The 27,455-nt window shown below is 40.8% G+C and overlaps 1 protein-coding gene and 1 non-coding gene across 2 annotated transcripts in view; one reads left to right on the plus strand and one right to left on the minus strand.

Annotated features, from left to right (window-relative positions):
- Positions 1–27,455, minus strand: part of Catspert (catsper channel auxiliary subunit tau) — a 97,621-nt gene that overhangs the window by 68,208 nt on the left and 1,958 nt on the right. The window contains exons 2-8 of the mRNA XM_085837608.1: positions 12,924–13,010; positions 11,753–11,804; positions 10,123–10,268; positions 4,944–5,069; positions 3,705–3,749; positions 2,770–2,838; positions 967–1,046 (exon numbers count right to left, since the gene is read on the minus strand). Coding sequence (XP_085693734.1) covers positions 967–1,046; positions 2,770–2,838; positions 3,705–3,749; positions 4,944–5,069; positions 10,123–10,268; positions 11,753–11,804; positions 12,924–13,010 — 605 coding nt within the window. The remainder of the gene's footprint in view (positions 1–966; positions 1,047–2,769; positions 2,839–3,704; positions 3,750–4,943; positions 5,070–10,122; positions 10,269–11,752; positions 11,805–12,923; positions 13,011–27,455) is intronic.
- On the plus strand, positions 6,182–6,311 carry LOC115032458 (small nucleolar RNA SNORA17). Its single transcript, XR_003838134.1, has one exon. It is a non-coding gene; the product is annotated as a small nucleolar RNA SNORA17 (small nucleolar RNA).

Here is a 27,455-nt window from a genome sequence, read left to right on the forward strand (position 1 = left end):
GAACTGCTTGGTTGAGCCAGTTGCTTCAGGATGCAGGGAACTTGGAATATTATATTTTAAACTACAGCTCATTTGTTAATAACTTAAAATATTTTTTTGTGTTGGGTGGTATGGAGTGTGTGGGGGACGCGTGCACATAAATGTAACGGTGCATGTACATGCATGTACATGCATGAGGAAATCAAAAGACTGGGGTGTCTTATTCTATAACTCTCTGCCTTAGTCCCTTGGAACAGGGGCTTTCACAGAGCCTGAAATTCACCATTTCAGCTGGCCTGGCCAGCAAACTCCTGGAATCTGCCTACCTCTGTCCCCAAAGCTGGGGATATATACACCTGCAGCCATGACTGGCTTTGTGTATGGATGCTGGAGATCTGAATGCAGCTTGCAGAGCATCCCCCAGCCCCACTAGTAGTATCTGTAAACATAGTTTTGCTTTGTTTTTACAGTCAATTTGGGAATAAGAATTGGATGGGTGGTAGTGGGTAGGCTAACACTGCTGTACTACAGAGCAGAAACTGGCAACCACTAAACACATGGATCTTAGAAACCCTCCTTTTTATTCAATAAGAAGGATCCTGCTGGCTAATGTCCTCATTAAGCCACCTCTTCATTCACAAAGAAGGTACCCCCCTCCTCTCTAGACCTCAGCTCTTTTTCCCAGGGTGACACCTAGAAACTCAGTATCACTCCCATCTTTTTGTTTGTTTGCTTGTTTTTCACAGGGTCTCATATAACTGCCCCTCCCCCAAACTCCCCATCTTCCTGCCTCTTTCTCGCAAGCGTTGAGGTTACAGACATGAGCTCTGGCTCTTTCTGTCAGGTATTAAGCAAAGGAATTCAGTGTTCCCTTTATCTTAAGGCCTAGCCCATCTTGGCCATGTTCTCAGAGTTTCTTAAAATAACGAATATGCTCCGTCATACCTTTAAAGTGCCACTTGATCTTAGTACAGTAATGAAACTTACGTGACAGGGTCTGTTCTCTCTGGAGGAGGTGCAATATTCATAAACATAGATGGCTCAATGGCTTTCTGAAGAGGTTTTAACTGAACAAAAATGTAAGTACAGTTAGTTATAATAATATAACTGTTATATAATAATAACAGTAATAGAACTAACACCCCCATCCCCACCCCAGCTCCCAAAGGCCTATAGGGTCCTTAAGTGACAAATCTAAGGAGAAGAGGAGTGAAGACAACAACTTAATTTGTTGGGTACTAAATATCTGCCAAGCATTGTATATCTTTAACTTTCTCAAATGCTTTTGACAAAACTATGAACTAAGTGTGTATATTTTATAGATTACACTGAAGATCAGTGATTCACTCAAAGTTACAAAATGGTGTGCCTGAGTGTAGGACATAGAACATGAGTGTAGCTTTTCTGGTTCTTGGATGGAGATCTTTTCACATCATCACAGCAGGTGAGCAGGAGGCATATCACTGAAAGCCTCCGGGGTTGCATTGCGCTTTTGTTGGACAGCCAGTTCTTTCCCATACAATCCCTTTGTTCTGTGTTTTCAGTAAGGTCTACCTACATGAAACAATACTTGCCTTGTTTTATCTGAAAATAAGCTATCACGTTCTCCACGCGTGCACATGAATGTGCTCATTTTTATCTGAAGATGTTATGCGCATGTGTGTTCACATGTGTGTGTGTTCACATGTGTCGTTCAGGTGCCAGTACTCAAGCTTTCTCACTGGCACGGAGCTCATCAAGTAGGCTACACTGGCTGGCCAGCAAGCGCCAGGGAGCTTCCTGTTTCTACCTCTCCAGTGCTGGGATTACCAATCTGAAAATGACCCCTCCCTTTAAGAATAGTTACTCTTACAGGTTATGCTTATATCTGAACACAGACCTACCTCTAAAAATACTCATAAGCTTCCATTTAAAAATATATTAACAATCATGATATAGTGTGGAAAATGTAAATATATTTCAGGGGTTTTAATTAACATAGCAGTAGACTTGTTTAGTAAGATCACTCTTATTCTCAATTAGTAATCAAAACTCACCCAAAGACTACTAAGGAAAACCCTGAAATGGGAGGTCATTTCCTTATACAGCAGCAGCAGCACAATGGAATCAGGCTAACGCTTGGCTCTAACGATCCAGGGATAGCAAGAGTTCTTTCAAACACTGGGTGACAGTGTTTCGATATATTGGTATGATTTTTCTAGAATAATTCTTTTTTCAGTCTGAATGCTGAGATCACAGGCATGTATCTGTGATCAATGACTCCTTTTTATTAATATTTCTAGATGTAAAATTCCACACTCAATGAAACACCGAACACTGCTTTAATAATACAAATGTAGAGAAACAATTAAGAAAGAAGTCTTAAAATAAAGACATTTTGAACAAAATATTATCATTTAGAATGTATAAGCAAAAGATGATAAAGTATTATTTTATTTTTTCTGAAGAAAAGTCCTTATATCTCAAGATCAGAATACAAAGCAGCATTTATTTTTTAAGTGATCACTTTTTAAGCACTTATTTATTTTTTTAAGGGGGATGCATGAGCCATAGCATACAAGCAGAGGTCAGCAGACAACTTTTGGAAAATCTTTCCACTGTGTGGGTTCCTGGGTCTGAACCATGCCATCAGGCTCAGTAGAAAGAGCCTTTACCCACAGAGCCATGCGCCAGCCCTAAACGTTTTTACAAATGTTGCCCAGCTGGAAAAAAAAATAGAGGCTCAAAAGAGGATGATTTTTATTGATGAGTTAAAACAGAAAACAATTTTTTTTAAAGAAAGGAACTAACCTGATGTGAAAATCCATAACCAAAGTTTCCATAGGAGAACATAAATTCCACTTCCACCCTGCAGACACTCTAAACGTGAGGAAATCATTGTACAATTTGTTTAGAATGATGTTGTTAGAGAAGTGACAGAAACTAATAATGTCATAAATCCATATGTTTAGAAAAGCACAGAATTAATCTTCTAGTTAAAAAAAAAAACTAAAAAATAAACCAAAGCTTTGATTACACAAAGAACCCCAAAAGAAGATTTTGTTCAGTTCCCAGAAAGTTAAAAGCCTCTCATCTTAACATTAATCAAATTTTGAGATAAGCAATCTCACCTCTCAACCCCAGGCTGGCCACGTGTGAAGGGAAAGAGAGCCCCACACGCAGGGACCTGATGATTCCTCCATCCCTCCTGGCTGGCCAGGAGAGGGCAGGAGTGTCTTGGATTGCTCAATTAATCAAATTGCTAACTTTAAGCACATTCAGAATTCAGACACTCTCCAGCAAAGCTGGTGAAAGCATCCAAAGCAGCGGAGATGTTACACTGTCTCTCTCATCCAGTGATTTCTGATCCTCTTACACAATTTACTAAGAAGGTCAAAGTGTTACAAATATGTATATATGTAACAATAAGAAAAAGAGGCCATGAATTTGAGAGAGAACAAGGGGGGAGCATAGGAGGGGGAATAATATTATATTGTAATTTAAAATTTTTTTATAAAGAACAAAACATATAAAAAGTTAAATTGAGTCTGGAAAATGATACCAATTTTTTTTTATAAAATAAGTAAAGAATTTATGAGCAAACACATACTTTTACTAATTCAGACAGCTAAGGTTAGGGTAATGAAAAATTTTAAAGTTTAGGCTATAAACTATCAGAATACGTTCTATATAGTGTTAAAACATCACACATGCATAAATATTAGGAAGGTTTGTAAAGCTCTTACGGAGTTTTTATGCATCAAGTGCATTACTTCAGTAAAGCAGCCTTTCTAGAAAAAAAAAAAACTTAAATGTAGAATTATTCATGTATGTATCTGTAATTTATCTAAAGCATGCTTTAATACAAAATCAGGCAGTAATTTTCAAACTATACATGAATTCAATAGCTAAAATACAAGTGCAATATAATTTTAAGTAAATTAGAAATCAATGTTCAGTAGAAGAAAAGTTCCATTGCAAATGACAGATATGAATGTAGATGTTAGCATTGACAGAGGCAGAAATGTTTATGCTGGCTTGACTTCCCTTTCTGGAAATCAACTCCCATTCTGGTTTTGAGGATTATATGTAAATCTCTAATGACAAGTTCCTGGGTAGGTGGAAGACTTCTCACATCACAAGGGCATGGATAGGATCTGAAACCTCACCCTTTGTCCGCATCTGCGGTCATCTCTGCTGTCCTATGAGTTATCTCACCCAGACAACACCCGTGGTTAACTCTTTTCCGAGAGCATTTTTTTTTAAAGATTTATTTATTTATTATATGTAAGTACACTGTATTGTAGCTGTCTTCAGACACTCCAGAAGAGGGCACCAGATCTCGTTGCGGATGGTTGTGAGCCACCATGTGGTTGCTGGGATTTGAACTCTGGACCTTCGGAAGAGCAGTCGGGTGCTCTTACCCACTGAGCCATCATCTCACCAGCCCCCCGAGAGCATTTTTACTACTCCCTTAGGAACCTTCACGCTACATGCTGAGTGCTTCACTGAGCTTTCTTTTCAGTTTCACCACCACCATGCAGTGTGTCTCTTATGGAACCCAGAGGCAAAGGGGCTTCTCCAGAGCCCAACACACCAACCTTGTTCAGAAAGCAATGCGGACTCAGCCACATTACCCCTGATTGTTCCAAATTACATGGTCTTGACTGGAGATGCAGAATTCTCTTTTTGAAGCCTCATGCCGTCTGACAATTCTAATACTTTTAAATATGTTAGGATGAACTTTGTTTCTCATGCATGTGATAAACCCAACCCATCAGATATCAGGAGTCATGATGACAAATACCAACAAGGTGGGACTAAGAAAAATGGTTTCTGTTTTACTTTTTTCTTTTTGAGACTGTCTCATGGAGCCCTGAAATCACTATGTGGCCAAGGGTAAGCTTGAACCTTGTTTTGTCTGTACCCCCAAGTTCTGGGATTAAAGGTATGGGTCCTTATGTAACTGATATTTTTATATATACCTGTATTACTTCATAAAGATGTGATTCTGCACCGCCTAAGGAAATAGGAGGGCTTTCTGGATCTCCTCCATCTTGCATTAGCTCCAAGTAAATAAAATTCCGTTCATCATCTTGACGTCTGGGAACCTCAATAGCAGAATATAAGTAGTATTAAATTTTAAGTCTGAATTTCAGACATAATATCCAAATAAATACCTCCGTAAGCTATACAATATCATGGGCATCACTAATTATTAGCTTTTATATTACCTTTGTGACTTTTCAAGCTCATCATTCCACATATTCTAATATCAACAAAATCAACACCTGCTTATGTCTAATGTTAATTATGATCTTTTGAATCATCTATTATATACACTGTCTTTTTAACTATACATAAAGAGTTGCTCTTAGCACGCTACTGAAACTCCATGTCAAAAAGAAGTAATTCAGGAATCTTAAGCAGAAAGAACAATGCTGGAGGTACCATTATACTTGGTTTCAAATTATCCTAACAGAGCCACAGTAAAAAAATAAATAAAAATAAAAAATAAAAACAGCAAGGCACAGGAACAAGGCAGGCACAGATCAACGGGACCAAAAGATCAGACATAAGCCCACACAGCTGCACCCACTTGATTTCCCACAGGCACAAAAAGTACACATTGGAGAAAAGACAGCTTACCAAGCAGGGCTAGGAAAAAACCCAATACCCATATGTAGAAGAGTGCTCGAGATTCCCCACCACTCGCCTTGTATAAACACAAATTCAGACTGAATGGAAGAGGTCCGAATAAGACCTGAATCTTTCAAAGGCCTAGAGAAAACACTCTGAGACACATCATGGGCAATGACTTTCTGAACAGAGCTCTAACAACTCGGAACAGCAACAAATAGGAATGGCTCAGTTCAAAAGCTCCTGCATGGCAAGGGGGGAATGTCTGTGCCAGCTGTTCATCTAACAGGAGATTAAAATCCAGAGTACGTAGAGGACTCAGAAGACTAAACACTGAACAAGTCAATAACCCAATCAACAGATGGCAGATGAGCTGCATTTCAAATGAGTAAGTACAACTAGCCAAAATGTGCATGAAGAAATGCTCAACTGTTTGAGGCGTGGGCGAAATACAAATCAAAACAACATAGACTCAGTCTCGTCCTAATCAGGAAGGATTATCCAGAAAACAGACAGCAGGGGCTCTGGAGGGTGCAGGGCAGGGCTTTTACATTACTGGTGGGAATGGAGAAGAACCTGAAAACCTGCCCCTAGAGGCCTCGCAGGTGTGACTGCTGTGTCACATGTGTGTCAGTAGGTGGCAGAGAGGAGAGAGGCTATGTCTACACTCAGCGTTCTGACTATGTACTCTGAATGATTAGCAGGCTAACACTCCCTGAAAAAAAGCAAGCCTGAGACGACCACCACTCTGGTGCCAGGCAGGCCTGGACAGGTTCCCAGGACAGGGAGCAAACTAGAGACTAGAAGAACTCTGCCTGGGACCAGAGGCCCCAGTCAGGAGTGAGTCAAAGATAGATGGCCATTGGGATGAGCAGGTAGGGAGCTAGTCTGAGATGAACACCAGTCTGGCGTCCTCTGTGTCTGGGAGGTGGGGGCAGACCATGCCTTAAGTGACTCCTGCCTGCGCCATAATGCACAAGCAGGGCACAGCACTCCCGAGAACACTCCTGAGATGACCCAGACACTCAGAGACCCCAGGCACCACGAAGAGGAGCAAGTAAGTGGTGGAGAAATGGAAGAGAAAGAGAAACAGAAGGATGTGGGCACAATGAAGGGAGGCAGAACTGGAAACTTGACAGTATTAACAGTCTGATATGAGTAGCTAGTGATACTACCTGGGACTATGGTGGGATCCTGGTCTGTGCTGACACTGGGGGCCATGTCTGGTTCCATGGCCCTGCAGCAGCAGGGGTCTGTTACCACCAAGGGCAGATGGATGTCCCTGGTCTGGGCTGCCTCTGGGGACATGTTGATTACTGAGAACTGTGCAGAGCTGGCTCTACCCCTCACCTGGGCGTCCTGGGAGAGCTGGCTAAGGCTTGAAAGCAGGAGAGCTGATCCCACACAATGCAGGAATTGCAGGTTAGCCAGCCACAAACATGCAAGCAAGCATGGGAGAGCTGGCCCTACTATTCATCTCCCTGTGGTGGTGTAGACAAGGAAAAGTTAGCCTCCTCCCCTCTTGCCCCTCACCACCTTTGGCAGGCAGGAGACCTGGCCCCGGGGCCCTGTCTATCACTAGTTGTAGCACTCGGAAGACAAGGCTCTGCACCTCACCTGGGCAGCACAATAGAAATGACGTGAAAGTGGTGGTGCAGGTGAACCAGCCAGGAGGGTGTGAGCATGGGAAGATACAAGGAGTTTATGGGGTGACCCTAGCATAGATTCCTACCAGAGGTGGATACAGAGACTGAAATGGCCACCTCCTGTCGCCAGACAGGACCTTCCAACGGAAGGAGGGGAACATCAATCCACCCACAAAACCTTCAACCCAATTTTTGTCTTGCCTACAAGATGTGCAGGGAAAAAGATGGAACAGAGATTGAGGGAATGACTAACCAATGTCGGCCCTAACTTGCGACCCAACCCATGTGAGAGAACCAACCTTTGATGCTATATATGATACTCTGCTACAGTTGCAGACAAGAACCTAGCATAACTGTCTCCTGAGAGGCTTCATCCATCAGTGGATGGAGGCAGATGCAGAGACCCACAAGTAAACATCATGTGGAGCTCAGAGAATCTGGTGGAAGAATGGGAGACAGAAGGGAGCAAGCTGGAGGGGTCAAAGACACCACAAGAAGACCCACAGAGTCAAATATCGGGGACTGTGGGGGCTCACAGAGCCTGGGCTACCGACCAGGGAGCATGCTAGAGCTGGACCTAGCCCACGCTCCACATTTGTAGCAAAGGTGCAGCTTGGTCTTCATGTGGGTCCCCTAACAAGTGAAGCAGGGGCTGTCTCTGTCTCTGTTCCCTACCATTGGGTCCCCTTCCCCCTACCTGGACCGTCTGGTTGGGACTCAGTGAAGAGGATATGCCTGGTCCTGGTGGGACCAGACGACCTAGGGTGGAGTGGTATCTAAGAGGAGCAATGGGGGAAGGGATTTGTAAGAGGGGAAGGAGGGGGCTGTTATCAGGCTGTAAAGTAAATAAAAAAAAATTATTGAAAAAGTTCTTTTAAAAAAAACTTAAAAAAAAAACCAAAGCTACCATTTGATCGAGTTACATCACTTTCAATATAAAAGAATTCAAGTCAGCATACAGTAGAATCAGCCTCTATACTCATGCAGATAGTAGCACACAGCTGAGGTGCCCAGAAATGGACTGTATGGGTATCCAAAGTGTAGCATATGTATACAGTGGCGTTTTGTTCAGTCATAGAAGAATAAAACTATGCCATTTCCAGAAAAAAAATATGCGATTAGAGATCATTGTGTTAAACACAATAAGCAAGACTTACAAAGCCCAGTGCTCTCTCATAACTGGAATTTAGGAAAAGAGAGAGGGGAGATAAAAGTAAAGGGGAAGCTATTAGTGATTTAGAAGGAGGAAAGATAGAGGAGGTGGGAAGCTGAGGGTACGGAGAGGCTGATGTGATCAAGGTATGTTCTGTGCATGGATAAGAATTTCAGGGAAGGCTATTGCTTTATACAATTAACATATCCGAATAAAATAAATTAGTTAATTTCAAACTATGCCTTGCTTGTTGTTATGATTTCACTTATTTATTTATTCATTCATTTACATCAAGGTGCTATGGGGAGAGTACAGTGCCACAGTGCATATGTAGAGGGCAGAGGGAGGGCAGAGGAGTCAGTTCTCTCCTTCTGCCATGGGAGAGCCAGAAGTCAAAGTCAAGTCATTAGGCTTGGTGTGAGTGCCTTTACTCACTCAGCCCTCCTCCTGAGATTCAGAACCAAAAATTATCTTTCTTACTCAACAATTAAAATAAACTTCACAAAGACATACAGAGCGCAGGTGAAATGCTCTAGAATTTCAGTAAAACGTAATATAATAAAGTTTTAAAGAAATGACTGGACTAATTAATGAATCTTGTAACTCATCAGAGTATACTACTAATTTTTAAAAGATTTATTCATTTATTTGATGTGTAAATGTGTGTGTGTGCTTGAGTGTATATATGCACACTGCATGCATACAGATACTCATGGAGGCCAGAAGGGGACATCAGGTCCCCTAAAACTGGAGTTATACCCTGATAAGGGTGTTGGGAGCCAAACCCAAGCTGTTTTCAAGAACAGCAAGTAGCCTTGACCACTGGACTATCAGTCACTATTTTAAAGAAGCTTTGAAATATATTTAAGCTTTCAAGAAGCTTACCTGTAAACAGAAGCATACCAAGTTCTGGTTGAGTGGCAATTTAATGGCATATGGCTTCAAGCCAGAGTGTATATAGCCCAGCTGCCCTACATCCCATCCCTATGATCCCAACAAAGTCCCATGGTGCCTCAGTTTCTTCATTGTAAAGATAATTTTTTGAGTGAGTGAGTGAGAGAGAGAGAGAGAGAGAGAGAGAGAGACTGTCTGCCTGCCTGCCTGCCTGCCTGCCTGCCTCTCTGTCTGTGGAACAGAGAGGATTGAAAGAAGAGAGAGCTTTGGGATTGTTGAAAACAATTAGAGGCATGTATATGAGGGGAATATATAAGCGGAGAGAAAGTAAGGGGAGAGTGGACAAAGAAAGGATGGACAGCAGGGGAAACAGGAAGAGCAAGGAGAGCAAACCTTATCATGACACATGATTAGACCGACCACTCACACAGCCACATGGCAGGGAGGAGTGTGCTGAGGACAGGCACCGCACAGCACTTCACACATACCACAGGCCTCGCCAGAACAGCAAAGCACTGCGAAAATGAGATAGCCCTGCCTCTGCTTCTTGTCTGCCTTTTTTCCCCAAAAGATATAAGTAGTTGGAATATTTGAAACTATAAAGACACATCATGGGCTGGAGAGATGGCCCGGCAGTTAAGAGCACTGGCTGCTCTTCCAGAGGTCCTGAGTTCAAATTCCAGCAACCACATGGTGGCTCACAACCATCTGTAATGAGATCTGACACCCTCTTCTGGTGTGTCTGAAGACAGCTACAGTATACTTATATATAGTAAATAAATAAAATCTTAAAGACACATCATTATATTGAGAAGGAAATTTTCACATTACCTGTACAGAAAAGTACTTCATCTCGCCAAACCTAAGTACAAGGTTCTTTTCATTATTAACAGCTTTTAAGTGACGAATTTTTGTACATTTCACAATGTTGTTTATGGAGACACGCATGAACAGATTAAAATGCTGTTGGCCAAGGACTAAAAATAGAATATTTAGGAAACAAGTCGTATTGTGATTGATCAAAGAACACACTGTAATATCTATTAAACAATGCAGGCCAAAATATATAAATCAATCAAGTGGATAGAGAAGGTAATATCAGAGTAAATTAAGCAACAGAAAAAAATTCAAAATAATATTTTCCTCTCACTGTTCGGCATAATGTCAGCAGTGATGTTTTCTCTTTTCTCCAGACCGACCACATCTGTCTTCTCACATTATCACCATAATCCCTTTGTAAACGTTCTATATATTAATATATTTTCTATATATTATATATACTAATTTTAAGGTGAATAAGCATATATGATACATAGCTGGCATAATTTTCTAGATATAATTATGTATAAAAGTTTTTAAGCAAGCATATAATTGAGAATAATTGATTCTTAGATAGAATGTACAGGCAAGTGTTCTACTCTAATGCACTACAGTCTCCGTTTTCAATGTACTGAATTGCTTTCCGAGTACTGCATGAGTTTAAAACTGTTTTCAAGATTTAAGTATCTTAAAACATCTCTACAGAGAAATTCTGAAAAAACTCCCATTATACAAAAAGAGAAAGGAAGGAATAGAGGGAGGGAGGGAGGGAGGGAGGGAGGGAGGGAGGCCATCTTGAGAGTGCCTTAAAAATATGAATGGAGGAGTGTGGTAGTTCAATCCTCTAATCTCAACACCTGGGAGGCTGGGACAAGAGGACTGAGAGGTCAGCCTGAGCTATAGAGCAAGACTTAGTCTCACAGAACCAAACAAAAAACAAAAAACAAACAAACAAAAAAAAAAACAAGGCCCCAGTTTAAAGTAAATTCTTCCTTTGATAAAAGGAAGTAGACTTACTGCTTACAAAAAAAAGTAGCATTGTATCTAAAGACAAAACATATTTTTCCTTTAATTTACATGGAGATTGAGGTAAATCACGGGTGGCCAAAAAGTTTATTTTTTCTTTTTTCACTTCTACACTAAATTTACTTACTTTTGCTGTCCTGGAACCCGAGCAGGCATTTATGATCACTTTAACATAAATTCAATGAATGTGACTAAAACTGGCATTTGGATGGGATGAATGAGACAGACTTTCATCAAAGTGTAGCATTTAAAGGAACATGAAAAACTGCAGTGATCAGGATCTTGTTTAACGTGTATAAGGTTTTTGATCTGACTTGAGTGCAGGATACAAGTGAACATGTGATAGGAACAGGCATTCTTGCCACCCAGCCCCCAGTCCAGCACACCCTGGCTGGCTTCACCCTGAAGCACCAGACACGCTAGTTCTTTTCAACTGCCAAACTGCAGCCAAGAGGGCTCTGAAGCACAAGGACCACCTACTAGGTAAACAGAGGGTTTGACTATAAAAATGATTAGTGTTTCAAGCTGCTATGTTTCCTAGTGGTCAGCAAGTCAGCAATGAGTACCGAAAACAGCAAGAGGCTGCCATGCTGGCATCTACAAACCAAAAGGATACACCTCTGAGAAAACTGTCTACAGCTCTTTATGTGAATCGCCAGACAGCCCACCTACAACAACCAAAGCAAAAACACAAAAGTCAAGCGCGTCTCTTATACTCTCTGACACTTTACTGTATTTAATTCTTTTTCATTATTTATTTATTTACTTTACATAATCAAAGCCCCCCTTCCGTCTTCTCCCCCCAGTACCATCTGTCCATCCCTCCCTCATTCAAACCTGTGTCCGTGGGGGCTCACAGAGACTGTATTTAAAAATTTAAAACACAGTTGTGTTGGTTTTTCCCACTAGAAACACTTTGTTGTTTGTTCTTATTAGAAGTATGATTTCTTGGGGCTGGAAAGATGGCTCAGTGATTAAGAGCACATTCTACTCCATAGAGAACTCAAGTTCAATTCCCAGCCCCCACATCACATGGACAGTTCCCAGGGAGCCGATGCCTTCTTCTAGTCTCATGGATACCGGGCACACACATAGTGCACTTACATACTTGTAAGTACTGAAACACACAAATAAAATTGAAAAAAAGTACTGTTTAAAAGTGTGTGTGTATGTGTGTGTACGTGTGTGTGTGTGCACGTGTGGCATGCATGTGGTCATCAGAGAACAGCTTGTAGAAGTTGGTTTCTTAATTCTACCATGCAGGTCCTGGGGTGGAAACAGGTCCTCAGGCTTAGAAGTGGCAAGTGCCTTTACCCACTGGATCATCTCACCAGCCTAAACAATGTCTCCTCTAAGCATGCAGGAAAAAAAGCCACATGGAAACCTATTACTCCTGAGGCTTGGTGGGGGTTGGAGTATGGAGGAGCGATGAAGGGTCAATTGTCAAACCATAAGTCAATCTGGAAATAAGTATACCCACTTACTGAGCTCAACAAAAACATTGGTTCACAGGATGTTAGCAGATCTTAGGTGGAGCCCTAAATCAGCACCTTATAGTTGTCAGGTGGGACAACCGGGAATCTTTATTATACGGAACATTATTTCTGTGAATTAGAATGGTTTCTATAATTTTGATGAGTACTTAATGGTTTATGACTCAAAAAATTCCTGGTCATGATATCATAGAGGACTATTTTTTACATGCTTTTTAGCTAACATAATAAATATCAACTGTTTCACAACAAATTAGAAATAATTTGTTCATGCTTATTTAAGCTCATACATACCACATCTCCAAATGGTATCAAGCTCTGTGTCTGATTTGCTATTGCCATTTCATCACTCTGAGACCCTTGAAGAGTTTTCCTTAGCATCTATAGTGAAAATAAACAAATTTAACAATTTAGAAGAGGGGTTGGGGATTTGGCTCAGTGGTACAGCGCTTGCCTAACAAGTGCAAGGCCCTGGGATCAGTCCTCAGCTCTGGAAAAAAACAAAAACAAAAAACAATTTAGAAGAAAGGACAGAACATAACTAGATAAAGCATTACTCCAAATTAATGTTCCCCAGCTATCTATTAAGTATCTGGTGCTCTAGGCAGTGGCAATGGATGTAACTATGAATGGATGCAATAGATGGAGACTCATTTCTATCTTCAATAAGTTTACAAATAGGTGAACAAGGAAAAATATACATAATTAAATATGGAATTATCGAGGAAACCAGAAAAGAAAATGACACATGTGAATAAACTATGGACATTTGGCTTGTTAAGGAATTGCACAGAGAGCAAGGTATCCTGAAACATTTGTGAGATCACTCCATCCAGTTGCCACCAGCATGGCAATCACCTGAAGCAGAACTTCTATTCAAATATAACTATATCAAAATGAGGAACAGATGAGACACAGGGCGCTGTCAGGAGGGGCGTCACAACTTCCAGAATTCCTATAGGGAGAGACTTAAGATAAAAATTCCAGTACAAATCTGTGGGGACAGAGATCGAGACACGAAAATCCATACGTGAATGTGGAAAATAGGAGAGGCAAAAGAAGAAAGAAATCAAGAAGATCCAACACTGCAAAAATCCTGACTCCAGGTGGCAGCGCACTGGTCAAGCAGGAGCCCTGAAGACAAGGGGCAGACCCAGCTGCGGCTCCTTAGAAAAGTAGCGCTTCTCCAGGAAGAGGAGAAAGCCTGGGTTCCCTGAATGCATGACAGGACAGAAAAACAAAGGTGTTGTGGGGGAAATTAAGGCTATCAGAACAGCATTTATGTTACCCTTTCACCTCCCACGACTTAGCTTATCCATATAAAGTGCACTTCCACGTGCTTTTTAAAAGCATAATGCACTTGCATGCGCAAAAGGTGACTAGGGGTAAGAAAAACCAAATCAACTGCATTAAAACTTATTATAGGAAGAGAATTGGAAGAGACTTTTATTGATGTCCATTTTTCTCCTATTGAAAGTCCTCCCTGAGGTCTGGCTCTCAGAACATGTGGAGGTGTTATGCAAGCTGCCAAGGGAGAAAAGCAATCCCAAGTCCTACCTAGCTGTGAACCACAATAGTCACCAGCCCAGCAAGACTGCCCCAGTGGAACACCAGTGACATCTTTATCTTGCAGGTCATCAACAGTTGTCTAGTTGAACCCAAGACTAGCTTAATGGGAGGGACTTCATGGCCAGCACTGTAAACCTGGCCAACTACCTGTGACTCCAGAAGTTACAGAAACGAAAGGAGAACTTACAGCTACTATTTTCCTAAACTAATATAATTTCTAGCTATAGCCTAAATACTTATCCTTATACCTACAGATAAATGTACCTCTTGCCCCATCAAAGAAGTTTCTTTTTGCAATAGACAGAGGCTATTATAGAGATTCAAAGCTGGACAAAATAGGGTGCCCAATCCTAACTGATACATCTGCAATGCTACCCACACATCCAAGGGAAAATCATGCAAGGGGCAGGGAATTGAGAAGAGCCAGAGGAGCAGGAAGCCTCGTGAGTGGCTGAGGAAGCTTTGAGTGAATGAGTAAAGAACAGAAGAATCCCTGGGTGAATTTGTATTGCTGACATAGGCATGCCCATGTCAAAGACCAACGCCTCAGACCTATGGGAATTTGGCAAAGCTACAGCCTAGGTCAGGCTGAGAGAGATGTCTGAGTGTGAATGTGGGCAGTGTGTGTAAAAACCAGCAACTGCAGCTTCCTCCTCCTGGATGTTACAGCTTGAGACTGCTCACCTACAGAGACCTCTTACCAAGGCTAACTCTTGTCCCTGTGCTGTATGTAACTAATGCACTAGGGTTCTGGCTTGCTGTAGTGGGTACAGCTCCATCAGAGCACAACTAGCCCACACCACCCAAGCTTTTCTGTATGTGTATCTGTCTGTTCTTCATTTCTTCACTGCCCCCAGTCAGATTTTCAGGGTTCCAGGACCCAAGCCACATAGGGTCTACCATCATGTAGACACGACAGGGGGTTGCACCAATTAAATCTTAATACGATGGCCTGAGAAGACCTGCAGAATGAGAACACCAGCTGACGTGCCAGTGTGAATGGGGAGATTGCACAAAGTCCGCCTCTAGCTGAAGCGCCACAGAAAGCCAATGAATACTGAGGACAGAGTCCATTTTCTTAAGGGATGGCCAACAAAGATTGCCCAATCCCAGATGGTTAGGCCTGAACACATGGACACAGGAGCAACACAAAATGAACTCAACGGGATGAATTTACAACAGTAAATTCCACAGTAATTCACAGTGAAAAAAAATGAAGTGTTTATCGATTCAAGAAGTAATTTTTTGAAAAGATAACAATCTCAGAAATGGGTTAGAATTCCAAAGTGCCCAAGATAGCATGAGTTCCAGTGAAATTTAATAAGGGCAAAGGAGGAGACAGGAATCATATGATGAGAGTGAAAACGAGACAGAGACTCAGTACCGAGGTTAGAGCCTGAACTGGAAGAGAAGTAAAAATGACATAATTGAAGAGAAAAGCAAACATAAAACACCAGGAAAATAGCCAATATTAAATAAAAAAATCTCCAAGAAATGTTTTTAAGCAAGAAGAGAAATAACTGAATCACAATGATATAGCTACTCCCAAGATAACCTAGACTCTATGAAGACACCCTATACAGATTAAAGTTACTAAATTGCTAGCTTAATTCTCACTATTTTATCATAAATGAGTACCATAAAGGCCAATGCATCAGTAGTACGGTGGGTGGGGTGGCGGGGTGGTGGGGACTTGATGGGCTAAGAGAACCGCGTGAAGGAATGAGTGAATATCCTAGAGTGTGCCTTGCGAATTTAACTTCCAAAGTGTGTCTGTAAAATAGCATATCTGTGGATCACTTTTAGAAGTGTGGACATTTTAACAATATTAATTCTTTTCCTTTATTTGTATTCTCTTCGATTCATCAATGTTTCATAGTTTTCAGTGTAGAAACAGTTTGCCTCTTTGGTTAAATTTATTCCTAAGTGCTATATTTTTTATAACTATTACAAATGCAAATGTTTTCTTGATTTTTTTCAAGTCATTTTCTGTAAGTGTACAGAAACACTAACAATTTTTGCATGTTCCTTTTGTAACTCCCAAATTTACAGAACTCTTTCAGTTACTTCTGACAGTTTTGTGGCAAAGTTTTCTCTTTAATAGTATCATGTTATCTACAAACAGTGACACTTTGACCTCTCCCTTTCCAGCTTGGATGCCTTTTTTCTCTCATAATCGCTTAGGCCAGGGCTTTCAATATTGTGTTGAACAGAAGGACATCTTTACCTCATTCTATATCTAAGAAAACCTTTCTATTTTGTCCTCATTCAGTGGATTTGCTGTGGTTTTGTTATATATGGCCTTTCTGTGTTCACATGTTATATTATAACATAATATAATACATTAAAACTCACAATGCTCCCATACTCTTTCTCAGGAGGCAGTAAAAGAGCCACGTGTGAAGCCAGAACTTTCATCCCTACTGATATAACAAGACAGAACCACCTTCCTGTACCTTCAAAGCATCAGTGTAAACCAACCACAGCAGGACTTCCATTCACACTCAGTAATCCTAAGGTACTATTCATCTCCCTACTGGGGTGATATCCAAGGAGACCTATTGAAATGTAAGCACTTTCCCCAGCGCCCAGCAGTACAAGGCAACCTCTGATGCAGGCTGTTTTCCTACTGCGATGAACTAGTAACAGAAATCTGTAAACACGTGGGAACTAAACAACATATTTCTAAATAGCTCATGCCAGAAGAAGGTAAGGTGCCTCTGAAGAAGAAATGCCGAAGGAGACCAGGAAAAAGCTCCTACTGGAGTCCTAACCTAAAGAAACCGCTGCCTTTGCACCCTCTGCTGCTGAACTGTCATCAGCATGGCTTTTAAGCATTAACTTCCCGAGTTAGTGTTAAATATTTTTCAAGAATTACTTGTTCAGCCCTTAAAATATACAACAAATTCTTAGTTGACAGTTTTTTAAATTAAAGTGCTTAAAAACTGGGCATGGTGGCACGCACATGCAATCAGAGCATTTGGGAGGCAGATGCAAAAGGACTAAGAGTGTAAGTAAGGCTAGCCTTAGCTACAGAGCAAGCTCAAAGCCAGCCTGGGCTATGGACTATGATGCCCTGTCATACACTGAAAGCATTTAACAATTACAGTAATTTTTCCACATTGATTTTTATATCCTACATTATCGGTTCTAACAGGTTTCTGGTATCATAATTAAGTTTTTTAAATGTGTAAAGCAGACAGAAAACTCCACTCCTTTCCTTCATATTTGGGTTTTTATTTCTGGTTTCTGGTTTAATTGCGGCAGCTAGGGTTGCCAGCACGGCCTTAAATACAAATGCTAAGAGCATGCAGCTTAGAAAGTTCCCTGCTCTGCACATCTGAGTGTGAAGTACACCGTGGCCTTTCACACACGGCACGGCATGCTGAAGACTTACTGTGTTCTCACGTTCATGGTGGGACTGTCCTTAGTCACTGAGAAAGAAGCAACTTCAGTGGCTGAGCATGGCTGATGGGAGACAATCACGTCTACACTCAGAATGAAATATACTTCAGCCTTGAGAGAGAGGGAGAGATAGAGAGAGAGGGACAGGGAGATGGAGAGAGAGAGGGAGAGGGAGATGGAGAGATAGAGGGAGAGGAAGAGGAAGAGAGAGAGAGGGAGAGATAGAGGGAGAGGGAGGGGAGGGGGAGGCGAAGGGGGAGAGGGAGAGAAGGAGAGGGGGAGGGGGAGAGGGGGGAGAGAGAGAGACAAAGAGAGAGGGAGAGGGAGAGGGAGAGGGAGAGGGAGAGAGAGAGAGAGAGAGAGAGAGAGATTGATTTTGATTCTACCCTTTGCCTAACATGGGTTAATCTAGAGAATATTACTCTAGGTGAACTAGATAGACACAGAAAGGCAAGACTGCCATGATCTCATTTATATCTGGTGTCTGAAAACTCTTGCAAGGAAAGCCTAGAGTGTAGAGCCGCAGGGAGGGCAGGTAGACAGGTAGAGAGACGGTGGCTGAAGTGTATATATAGTTTCAGTTAGATGAGCTGAGTAAGTTTCAGTGATCTATTGACAGAATGGTGAATATAGTTAATAATAATGTATTGCATATTTCAAAGTGCCTGGTATGCGTGGGACCCAGAAATCCATTTTTCATAAAAAATCAATAATAGTTATCAATAAACAATTGATTCAATTATTCAATAATTGAATTATTCAATATATCTGCAATCATTTTGTTATTGTTGCAACACACACAAACACACCATATCTGTGGCTCAGCTGTAGTTTAAAGTAACTACTCCCAATGACCATATCATAAAATATGTCAAGCTATGATATATTCCACATGTATTTACATGGACCATGTTTATTGTAACATTTTTATTCTTTATTTTGGAAGTCTGCTTTGTTAAGGTCTCACTTTGTAGCCAGGCTAATGTGGAGTTCAGTATACAGCTTAAGCAGATGTCAAAACCAGAGGAATGTTCCTGCCCGGGTCTTCTAAATGCTGCAGGTACTGGCAGGAGCTCCATGCCTGACTGGGAAGGCAATTTTGAATGTGTACATCAACAGATATAAGTGGCTCCTTTAAGAAACCTGTGTTACAGGTTACTCATGCATCTGACAAGGGTGCTGCCTCCCTTACTCTGTTACCTTTGGGTTTTCCTTCCTCAGCTGAGTACAGCTCTCTTGAACAGCAGTAACACCAGCAAAAGACATATTTGCTGAATTCTTATCAGAATCTTGGCAAAGGTTCTAACAACATCTCATAAAGATTCTGATACGACCTAGAATTTCTGCTGAGCCTGGGAAGAGATTGATTTCAGATAATTCCACCAAGGTTTTCGTCTCATGGATTCAGTCCCACTATGAGAAACTCCCAGTGACACTTTTACTGGAAAGCCTATGTCACCCTCACACCATCTACACCCTATTCTCAAGTCTGAGACTCCTCTTACCCACTCTCTTCCATTCCACGGATCTTTCCAAAAGCCTGTGAGCCCACACAGTTACCTTTTCTGAGAATTTGTTTACTTCCTAGCCCTCACTGAGCCCATTATCCTTAATTAGTTAGCGATTACCCACATGGTAACACAGCTGCATGTCTGGCACCAGCCTGATTCTAGCTTCAAGTATTCTTGACCTCAAGTGGTTGAAAACAGATAAGTAAAATAATAATAATAATATAACAATAATAACAACTACAGTTTCATCATTATACAAAACAGTTATACAAAGGGAAGCCTTTGTCGTCATCTGTCCAGCCCAACTCTTCTACATTAGAGGAAGACTCACTGATCTCATTAGTCAAGTCTTCATTGTGTAAAGAATTGGTCACTCAAAGTGTATTCTTTTTAGCATTATTTTTCCCTGCCAAGTTTAAGAACAAGTTTACCTTCTTGGGTTCTTTGTCACTATGAAACAAGGACCACCACAAAAAAAAAAAAACAACAAAAAAAAAAAACAAAACAAACAACAAAAAAAAACAAAACAGGTATTACCCCTAGAGTTGCAGTAGAAAGTGTAAGGATTTACCATCTGTGAGAATGAATAACTGAATCTGGGGAGTAGAGGGACATCCCTAGAAAGTGCTAAGCAACCGCAGGCACAGCAATACTTCCTGCTTGCAATTAACTCCAGAGAATGGCATTTGCCAGCTAGAGTCGGTCAATCACTTGTATGGCCTTATCTAATAGAGTATCTAGGCTAATTTTACAGATGGGTAAGGAATGATCAAAAAAAAAATTCAGGCTGGAGAGATGGCTCAAAAGTTAAGAGCACTGACTGCTCTTCCAGAGGTTCTGAGTTCAATTCCCAACAGCCACATGGTGGCTAATAACAATCTAAAATAAGATCTGGTACCCTCTTCTGGCATGCAGGCTTACATACAGGCAGACCATTGCATACATAATAAAAAAAATTTTTTTAAAGATTTAAAATTTTTTTTCATGGAAAAAATTTAAGAGGGTATATGTGGAGAACTATAATAAATTCTGTTTTTTGTTTTGTTTGTTTGCTTGTTTGGGGGGTTGTTTGCTTGTTCGTTTGTTTTGCAGATGGAAGGGTAGAGAGACAGGAAGATATCTGGTTCTTGCTGGCTGTCAGCCTAACTCTAAGTTCAGTGAGAGGCTCTTTCTTAAGGAGGAAGGGAATCGAGCAGACAAAGCAGTAAACTCAGTGTCCTTCTCTGACCTCTGAATGTGTATGCACATATATGTATTCATACATCATTCACAGATAAACATATACACAAAAATTTAAATGAAATAAACACATTACAACTGGACTTTCAAAACATGCTTTTCAAATATGTTAATGGTTTGGTTTTGTATTAATAAATGAAATATATCTAAAATCAATCAGAAACCCTCCTTCTTCCCTCCCTTGGTTCTTTTGTTTATTCATTCATTCCTGTCTTTCTTCACCTATGGCCTAATAGCTACTAGGAGAGGAGGCTGTCACTGAACCCTGCTATAGTTTCACTTTTTATTTTGAGACCAGGTTCCCCAGGTTGCCCAGAGTGGCCTTGAATATACTCTGTAACCAGACATGCCTTGAATATGTGAACTTCCTCCCTCTGTTTCCAGAGTAGCTGGGATTATAGGCCTATGCCACCAAGTCTATTTATCATTTTAAAAACTGGGGGTTTTAGAATTTAGACGTTGCCACACACATACATAACAAACATTGGTTGCAGGTGCTAATGTATTTTCTACTGATAAAGGTGCAATCAGAGAAATTTAGAAATACCCCTATTGTGACACATTAGATACTTGTAATTATTACTATTATTATTTTGCTTTCCTAAATTGGCCTCTCTGGAGACATAATGCACATCCCATGCATGTGCCATAAATCTGAATCAATACTTTATGCTAGGCGTTATTGGGTCTATCCTCCCTCAAGCGGCTGTAAGGGAAAACCTGTTCTGGTCGCGTTAGAATCCTTGGCTGAATCACTCCTATCTCTATTATTGCATTAACACCATCTTTTACTCTTCTGAGCATGCCCAGATCTCTCTCGAAGTCTCTCCTGTGAAGACATTTGTGATGGTTTCTAGGTCCACTCTTATTATCAGGATAATCTCCCCACCTCGAGCTCCTAAACTCCTTCACATCTGCAAACGTTATTATGCTGCATAAGGTAATTTCTACAGCTATGCACAGCATTCTTCCAACAGAAACACTTCTGATGAACTAGAAGAATCCTTCAAAACACACAAATGGTCTCTGCTGATATAGCTACATGGAGGTTATGCAAGAATCACCACAGCCTACCCAGCCAGCACACCCATACCAATGCAGTCTACTAAAATTAGTCTCCAAGTCTACAAAGGATCTGTTCCCTCACATGCACAGCCATCAGCATGGGTCTATAACAAGCACACACAAATCAAGGAAAGATGACATCACCAAAGAACAATTTCCTAATAAGCAACCCCAAAGAAATGGAAAACTATACATTTCTGTGAAGGGCATTCTAAATGACTGTTTTAAGGATGCCCAGGGAACCAAAGAAAGCAATTCAACAAAAATCAGAACAGCAAGACACAAAGGCTTGGAGTTTAACACAGATTAAAACAGCTAAACATTCTATAGCTGATTGATAAGATCAATAAAAAAGTGTAATAGAAAGAGTGATTGTTTGAATAGGTATAGCCCTCATAGACTCGTGTGTTTGAATGCTTGGCCCAGAGTGATACTATTAGGAGGTGTGCCTTGTTGGAGTAGGCATAGCCTTGTTGGAAGAAGTATGTCACTGTGGGGGTAGGGTTTGAGGTCTCCTATGCTCAAGCTATGCCAAGTGTGTCACAGTCTCTTGCTGCCTAGAAATCTGATCAAGATGTAGAACTCTCTACACCTCCAGCATCATGTCTGCCTGCATGCTGCCATGCTTCCTGCTATGATGATAATGGACTAAACTTCTGAAACTGTAAACCAGTCCCAATTATGTTTTTCCTTATAAGAGTTGCCTTGTTCATGTTGTCTCATCACAGCAGTAAAACTCTAAGACAAAGAGTATCGACAGTGGACTTGATCAAGGAGAAGAGTCCCCAGAAAATGAACTATCTAGTTAGTTACATAATTTCTTTACTAGTAAGGGTAAATTTACAGAAAAGTCATAAGATCCTAATATTGTAACAGTAGCATATAAATCACTTACATGACATAAAATTAGACAAAATTATCAAAATATTGTTATGATAATTTGTCATTGAACATACAACATCAAGACAAAATGAGTGGAAGGTGTAAAAAAGTGGTTTTTACATATGATCAAAGTTAAATTGTTATAAACTTTGATTATAGCTATAGGTGTTTTATGTAAGCTTTATAGGAAACACAAACACAAGAAATACAGTAAATACACAAAAAAAAAAGAAGGAGAAAGGAATGAAGACATTGGCCTCATAGAAAACTGTCAAATCAGAAGACATGGATAAAGAACTAACATATTAAGCTGGGCGTGGTGGCACACGCCTTTAATCCCAGCACTTGGGAGGCAGAGGCAGGTGGATTTCTGAGTTCGAGAACAGCCTGGTCTACAAAGTGAGTTCCAGGACAGCCAGGGCTATACAGAGAAACCCTGTCTCAAAAAAACAAAACAAAAAAACCCAAACAAACAAAAAAAGAACTAACGTATCTAAAGTATGACAGGATGTCAAGCAATATGGCAACATAGGTACTTATAAGTAATTACTTTATTGGTAAGTAGATTAATTCTCCAGTCAAAAGATGGAGAATACTAAAATGATTAAAACAAAACAAGGTAGGCACAATTGCAGACCCCTGTAATCTCAGCACTTAGGAGGCTGAGACAGGAATACTGGCCTGTGCAACACAGTAAGAAAGAAAAATGAGGTCATTGTTTAATAGTTAATGGGTCAAGGTATCAAGAATATTATGATAATTGTAGTAATTCATCTAATATATATTATATTCATCTAATGTCAGAGTACATAAAAATATTAATATACCTGAAAAGACACATAGCAGTACAACTGGGATTCAATACTCTACTCTTTTTCATTTCTTTTTTAATGCGGAGCTTTGTATATGGTAGCCGCTAGTGTTAATATTGCTGTAATGAAACACTGTGAACAAAAGCAAGTTGGGGAGAAAAAGCCTTTTTTGGCTTATACTTCCACATCACTGTTCATCATTGAAGAAAGTCACAATAGAAACTCAAACAGGGCAGGAGCCTGAAGGCAGGAGCTGATGCACAGGCCATGGATGGGTGCTGCTTACTGACTTGCTCCCCATGGCTTGCTCAGCCTGCTTTGTTATAGGACCCAAGATTACCAGTCCAGGGATGGCACCACCCACAATGGGCTGGACCCTTCCCCATCAATCACTAATTAAGAGAATGCCCTAAAGGCTTGCCTACAGCCAAATCTTAGAGGCATTTTCCCAAATGAGTTTTCTTCTCTCTGATGACTCTAGCTTGTGTCAGTACAATACAACATACAAGTACACTGCCATAGCTATCCCCACAAGTACTCAACTGCTAACAATGAACAGATCTTCAGGCATAAAGCCATAAGGAAATGTTAGATTCAAAACTACACTTTAGACCAAGAGAGCCCTCATAACACAGAGACGATTTCACCCAACAGCAGCAGAGCACAGGATCTTCTCTAGGGCACATGGTGCATTCTTCAGGATAGACTATTTCCACAAATGTGTTAGCTTTTCTGACCACAACAGTAAGAAATTAGGAATCAGTAAAAAGAAGAAACTGGGAACTCACAAGCATATGGAAATTACACAAAAACAACAGGATCCTGGGAAACCAACAGGTAAAAGAAATGAAAGGAGAAATTTAAAAATTCTTTAACAAACAAAAAATGGTTCTACAACATCCAAAACTTATGAAACGCTGCAAATGAAGTTCTACAGGGAAAGTTAATGACAATGACAGCAGAGGCCTATCCCCCCCAAAAAGAAAGCTCTCACTTAAGCTAATGTTACAACTCAGGAAGTAAAAGTAAAAAGGAAAGCTCAAATAACAGAAAGAAAGAAACAAGTGGTAAAGATAGTAGATAGAGTTCAGGAAAGCAATTGTACTGATAACAAAACAAAGAGTCACAGAGCCAAAACGTACCACAAGCAGACAGAAGACTATTTTTATTCAAAATTTGTATTTATTTGTCCTATGTAGATGGGTGTTTTGTGTGCATATATGTCTTTGCATTGCATGTATGCCTGGTGCCCAAAGAGGCCAGAGAGGGTGTTAGATTCCCTGGAGACTGGAGTTACAGATGGCTGTGAGCTGCTACATGGGAGCTAGGAATCGAATCCAGGTCCCCTGGAAACACAGCCAGTGCTCCTTCCTGCAGAGCCACCTTTCCAGCTCAACTATTTTAATATGTATATTTATCAGAGGAGTATATATTAGAGAAGCAATATACAGTATATATTAAAGAAGTTTGGAAAATAATTAAGGAACTTTGGGGAAAACTGAAGAGAAAAAGACAAAAATCTGATAGGAAAAAAATAATTTGATCCTTCAATTCTTTCTTAGAATATTTTAGCAGAGACTTAAATAAACAAAGAGATGTGCTCTAGCCTCCTCTCACGGCCCTCCCCAAAGGGGACTGGCTTGCCCATCACTGTGCCATCCACATCTAAGCCAGAATCTGGCATGTATTTCAAATAGCAGACATAATAAATGGAAATCAATGGCAGTTTAGGAAATAGGGCACTGGACTCTAGCATGTGAGCAGTGAAGCTATCGTAAGGAAGACAAGGTCCAGCATTAAGAATTCCAGTGATCAAAAAAAAAAAAAAAAAAGAAAAAAAAAATGCCGGGCGTGGTGGCGCACGCCTTTAATCCCAGCACTCTGGAGGCAGAGGCAGGCGGATTTCTGAGTTCGAGGCCAGCCTGGTCTACAAAGTGAGTTCCAGGACAGCCAGGGCTATACAGAGAAACCCTGTCTCGAAAAACCAAAAAAAAAAAAAAAAAAAAAGAATTCCAGTGATCTGCTGAAAGGAATCAAAGGGGTCCAAAGAGCAGTGAGACATGGGGTAGCTCTTCACATTGGGTTTCATTTAGTCTTTGAGACAGATTTTCACTGTGATGCCCAGACTAACCCTGAGGTCCCACTCCTGATATCATAGCCTCTGAATGCAGGAACAACAGGTGTGCGCCATCAAACCCTGGTAGCAATATACATTTGTATTGAAGTCATAAGCTACAATATATCTTAATCTAAGAACTCTGTCTAACCAATCTTTCCAATTTTCTCAGTAATCTATATCTTAATAAAACTTTTTGGGAAAAAAAAATTTCTTTAAGTGTGGGCAAAACACAAGTAAAAGTGTTTGCTGCCTAAGCCTGATGAGCTCAGTTGATCCCCCAGAATACACATAACTCAAAAAAATTACCCTCTTATCGCCACATGGACATTGCGACAACCCCCTGTAATAGCTATCCTAGTTTGCTTTCTATTGCTGTCAGAAACTACTATAGTGGTTGTTTGAAAGAGAATGGCCTTCATATGCTCATATGTTTGATTGCTTGGTTCCCAGTAAGTGGTACTGTTTAGGAAGAATTGGGAGGTGTGGCTTTGTTAGAGGAGGTGCGTCACTGGGGGTAGCTTGAAGGTTTTCAAAAGCCCACACCATTTCCAGTTAGTGCATTCCTTTTCCCTTTTCTCCCTCTCCCTCTCCCCTCTCCCTCCCATGCTCGTGAATCAGATGTAAGCTCTCAGGCTACTGCTCTAGAGGCATGCTTTCTTGCCTGCCTGTTGCTATGTTTCCTCTCATGATGGTCATGGTCTAATCTCCTGAAACTGTGAGCTTTCTTTCATAATTGACTTGATCGTAGTGTCTCTTCACAGAAACGGAGAAGTAGTTAAGACAATATGACCCCAGGCAACTTGGGAAGGAAAGGATCTGTTTCACATTACAGGGCAAGAACTGAAGCAGAGACCATGGAAGAATGCTGCTTACCAGTTGCTCTGCACAGCTTGCTCCACCTGCTTGCTTGTACAGTCAAGGACCACTAGCCTCGGAGTGGCATGGCCCACAGTGGGATGAGCCCTTTCACATCAACCACCAGCCAAGAATCATAGGTACAAGCCAATCCAGTGGAAGGAATTACTCAACTAAGGTGACTCTAATTCATGTCAAGTTGACAAAGGGGAAAAGAACCACAATAACCACTATAATAAATAAAATTATAAATTAAAAAAGTATTTGAGCCTTCCAGTCACTTATTCCTCCATCTGCTTTTACTCAATTTATCCATTTTTAAAGTTACTATGTATGCAAAGATGGCCTTAAATTTCTGATGCTTTTTTCTCCTGATATTCAGATTACAGTCTTGTAATCTGCCACTGCCACTGTTTCTGAAGTGTTGAGGATTGAACTCAGGGTGTGTGCATGTTAGACAAATACTCTACAAACTAAGCTACATCCCCACGGTTTATCCAGCTACTCTCTAGGGGGAATCTCTTGTGCACTGTGTGCAAGCTTCACCTGCAAATAAAAAGTCTATGGCCTATTAGCAAAAGGCAGGAAAGAGGAGGCTGGAGTTCCAAAAGGGATAGAGGATTTGGGGAATACAGAGGCATGGAGATATTTGTCCTGGAGACAGACAGAGGAGACATGAAACTGAGGACTGGGTAACCAACCATGTGGCACTCATAGAATAGAATAAATGTGATAATTAAGATATGAGCTAGCCAGAGACCGTGCCTAGCTATATGGCTAGGTGTCTGTAAATGTAATTAAGTCTCAGAGTTGTCATTTCGGGAGCTGGAGTGTGGGTGGAAATACACGAGGTTACAGGTGGTTCCAACTGCATTCCTCTGGCTGCACCTCCAACCTACAGTCACCATTTCAATGCTTCTTTTTCCTCTGACGTGATTCCCAAGCGCACATCTAGGAACTAGTTAAAATAGTTTTAAATTTGATCACATTCCTGCATTTACCCTTCTCACTCAAGAGGACTATGGAGGAGGCTCAAAAATCTACATTTTAGAGATTTGTGTGTGTGTGTGTGTGTGTGTATATATGTTGGTGTGTGTATATGCATGTGTGTGTCTGTCTGTGTGTGTGTGTATCTGTATGCATGTGTGTGTGTGTCTGTGTATGTATCTGTATGTGGGTGTGTGTCTGTGTGTGTGTGTCTGTATGTGGGTGTGTATGTATGCATGTGGGAGGGTGTGGGTGTATGCATGAGTCTGTGTGTGTTTGTATGTGGGGGGGTGTATGCATGTGGGTGTGTGTATATGCATGTGTGTGTGTATGTTTGCATGTGTGTGTCTGTGTATGTGTATATGTGTGTGTCTGTATGTGG

Source organism: Mus caroli, unplaced genomic scaffold (assembly GCF_978045245.1).
Source record: "Mus caroli unplaced genomic scaffold, Mus_caroli_1 scaffold_1, whole genome shotgun sequence".
In the NCBI taxonomy this organism is placed as follows: domain Eukaryota; kingdom Metazoa; phylum Chordata; class Mammalia; order Rodentia; family Muridae; genus Mus; species Mus caroli.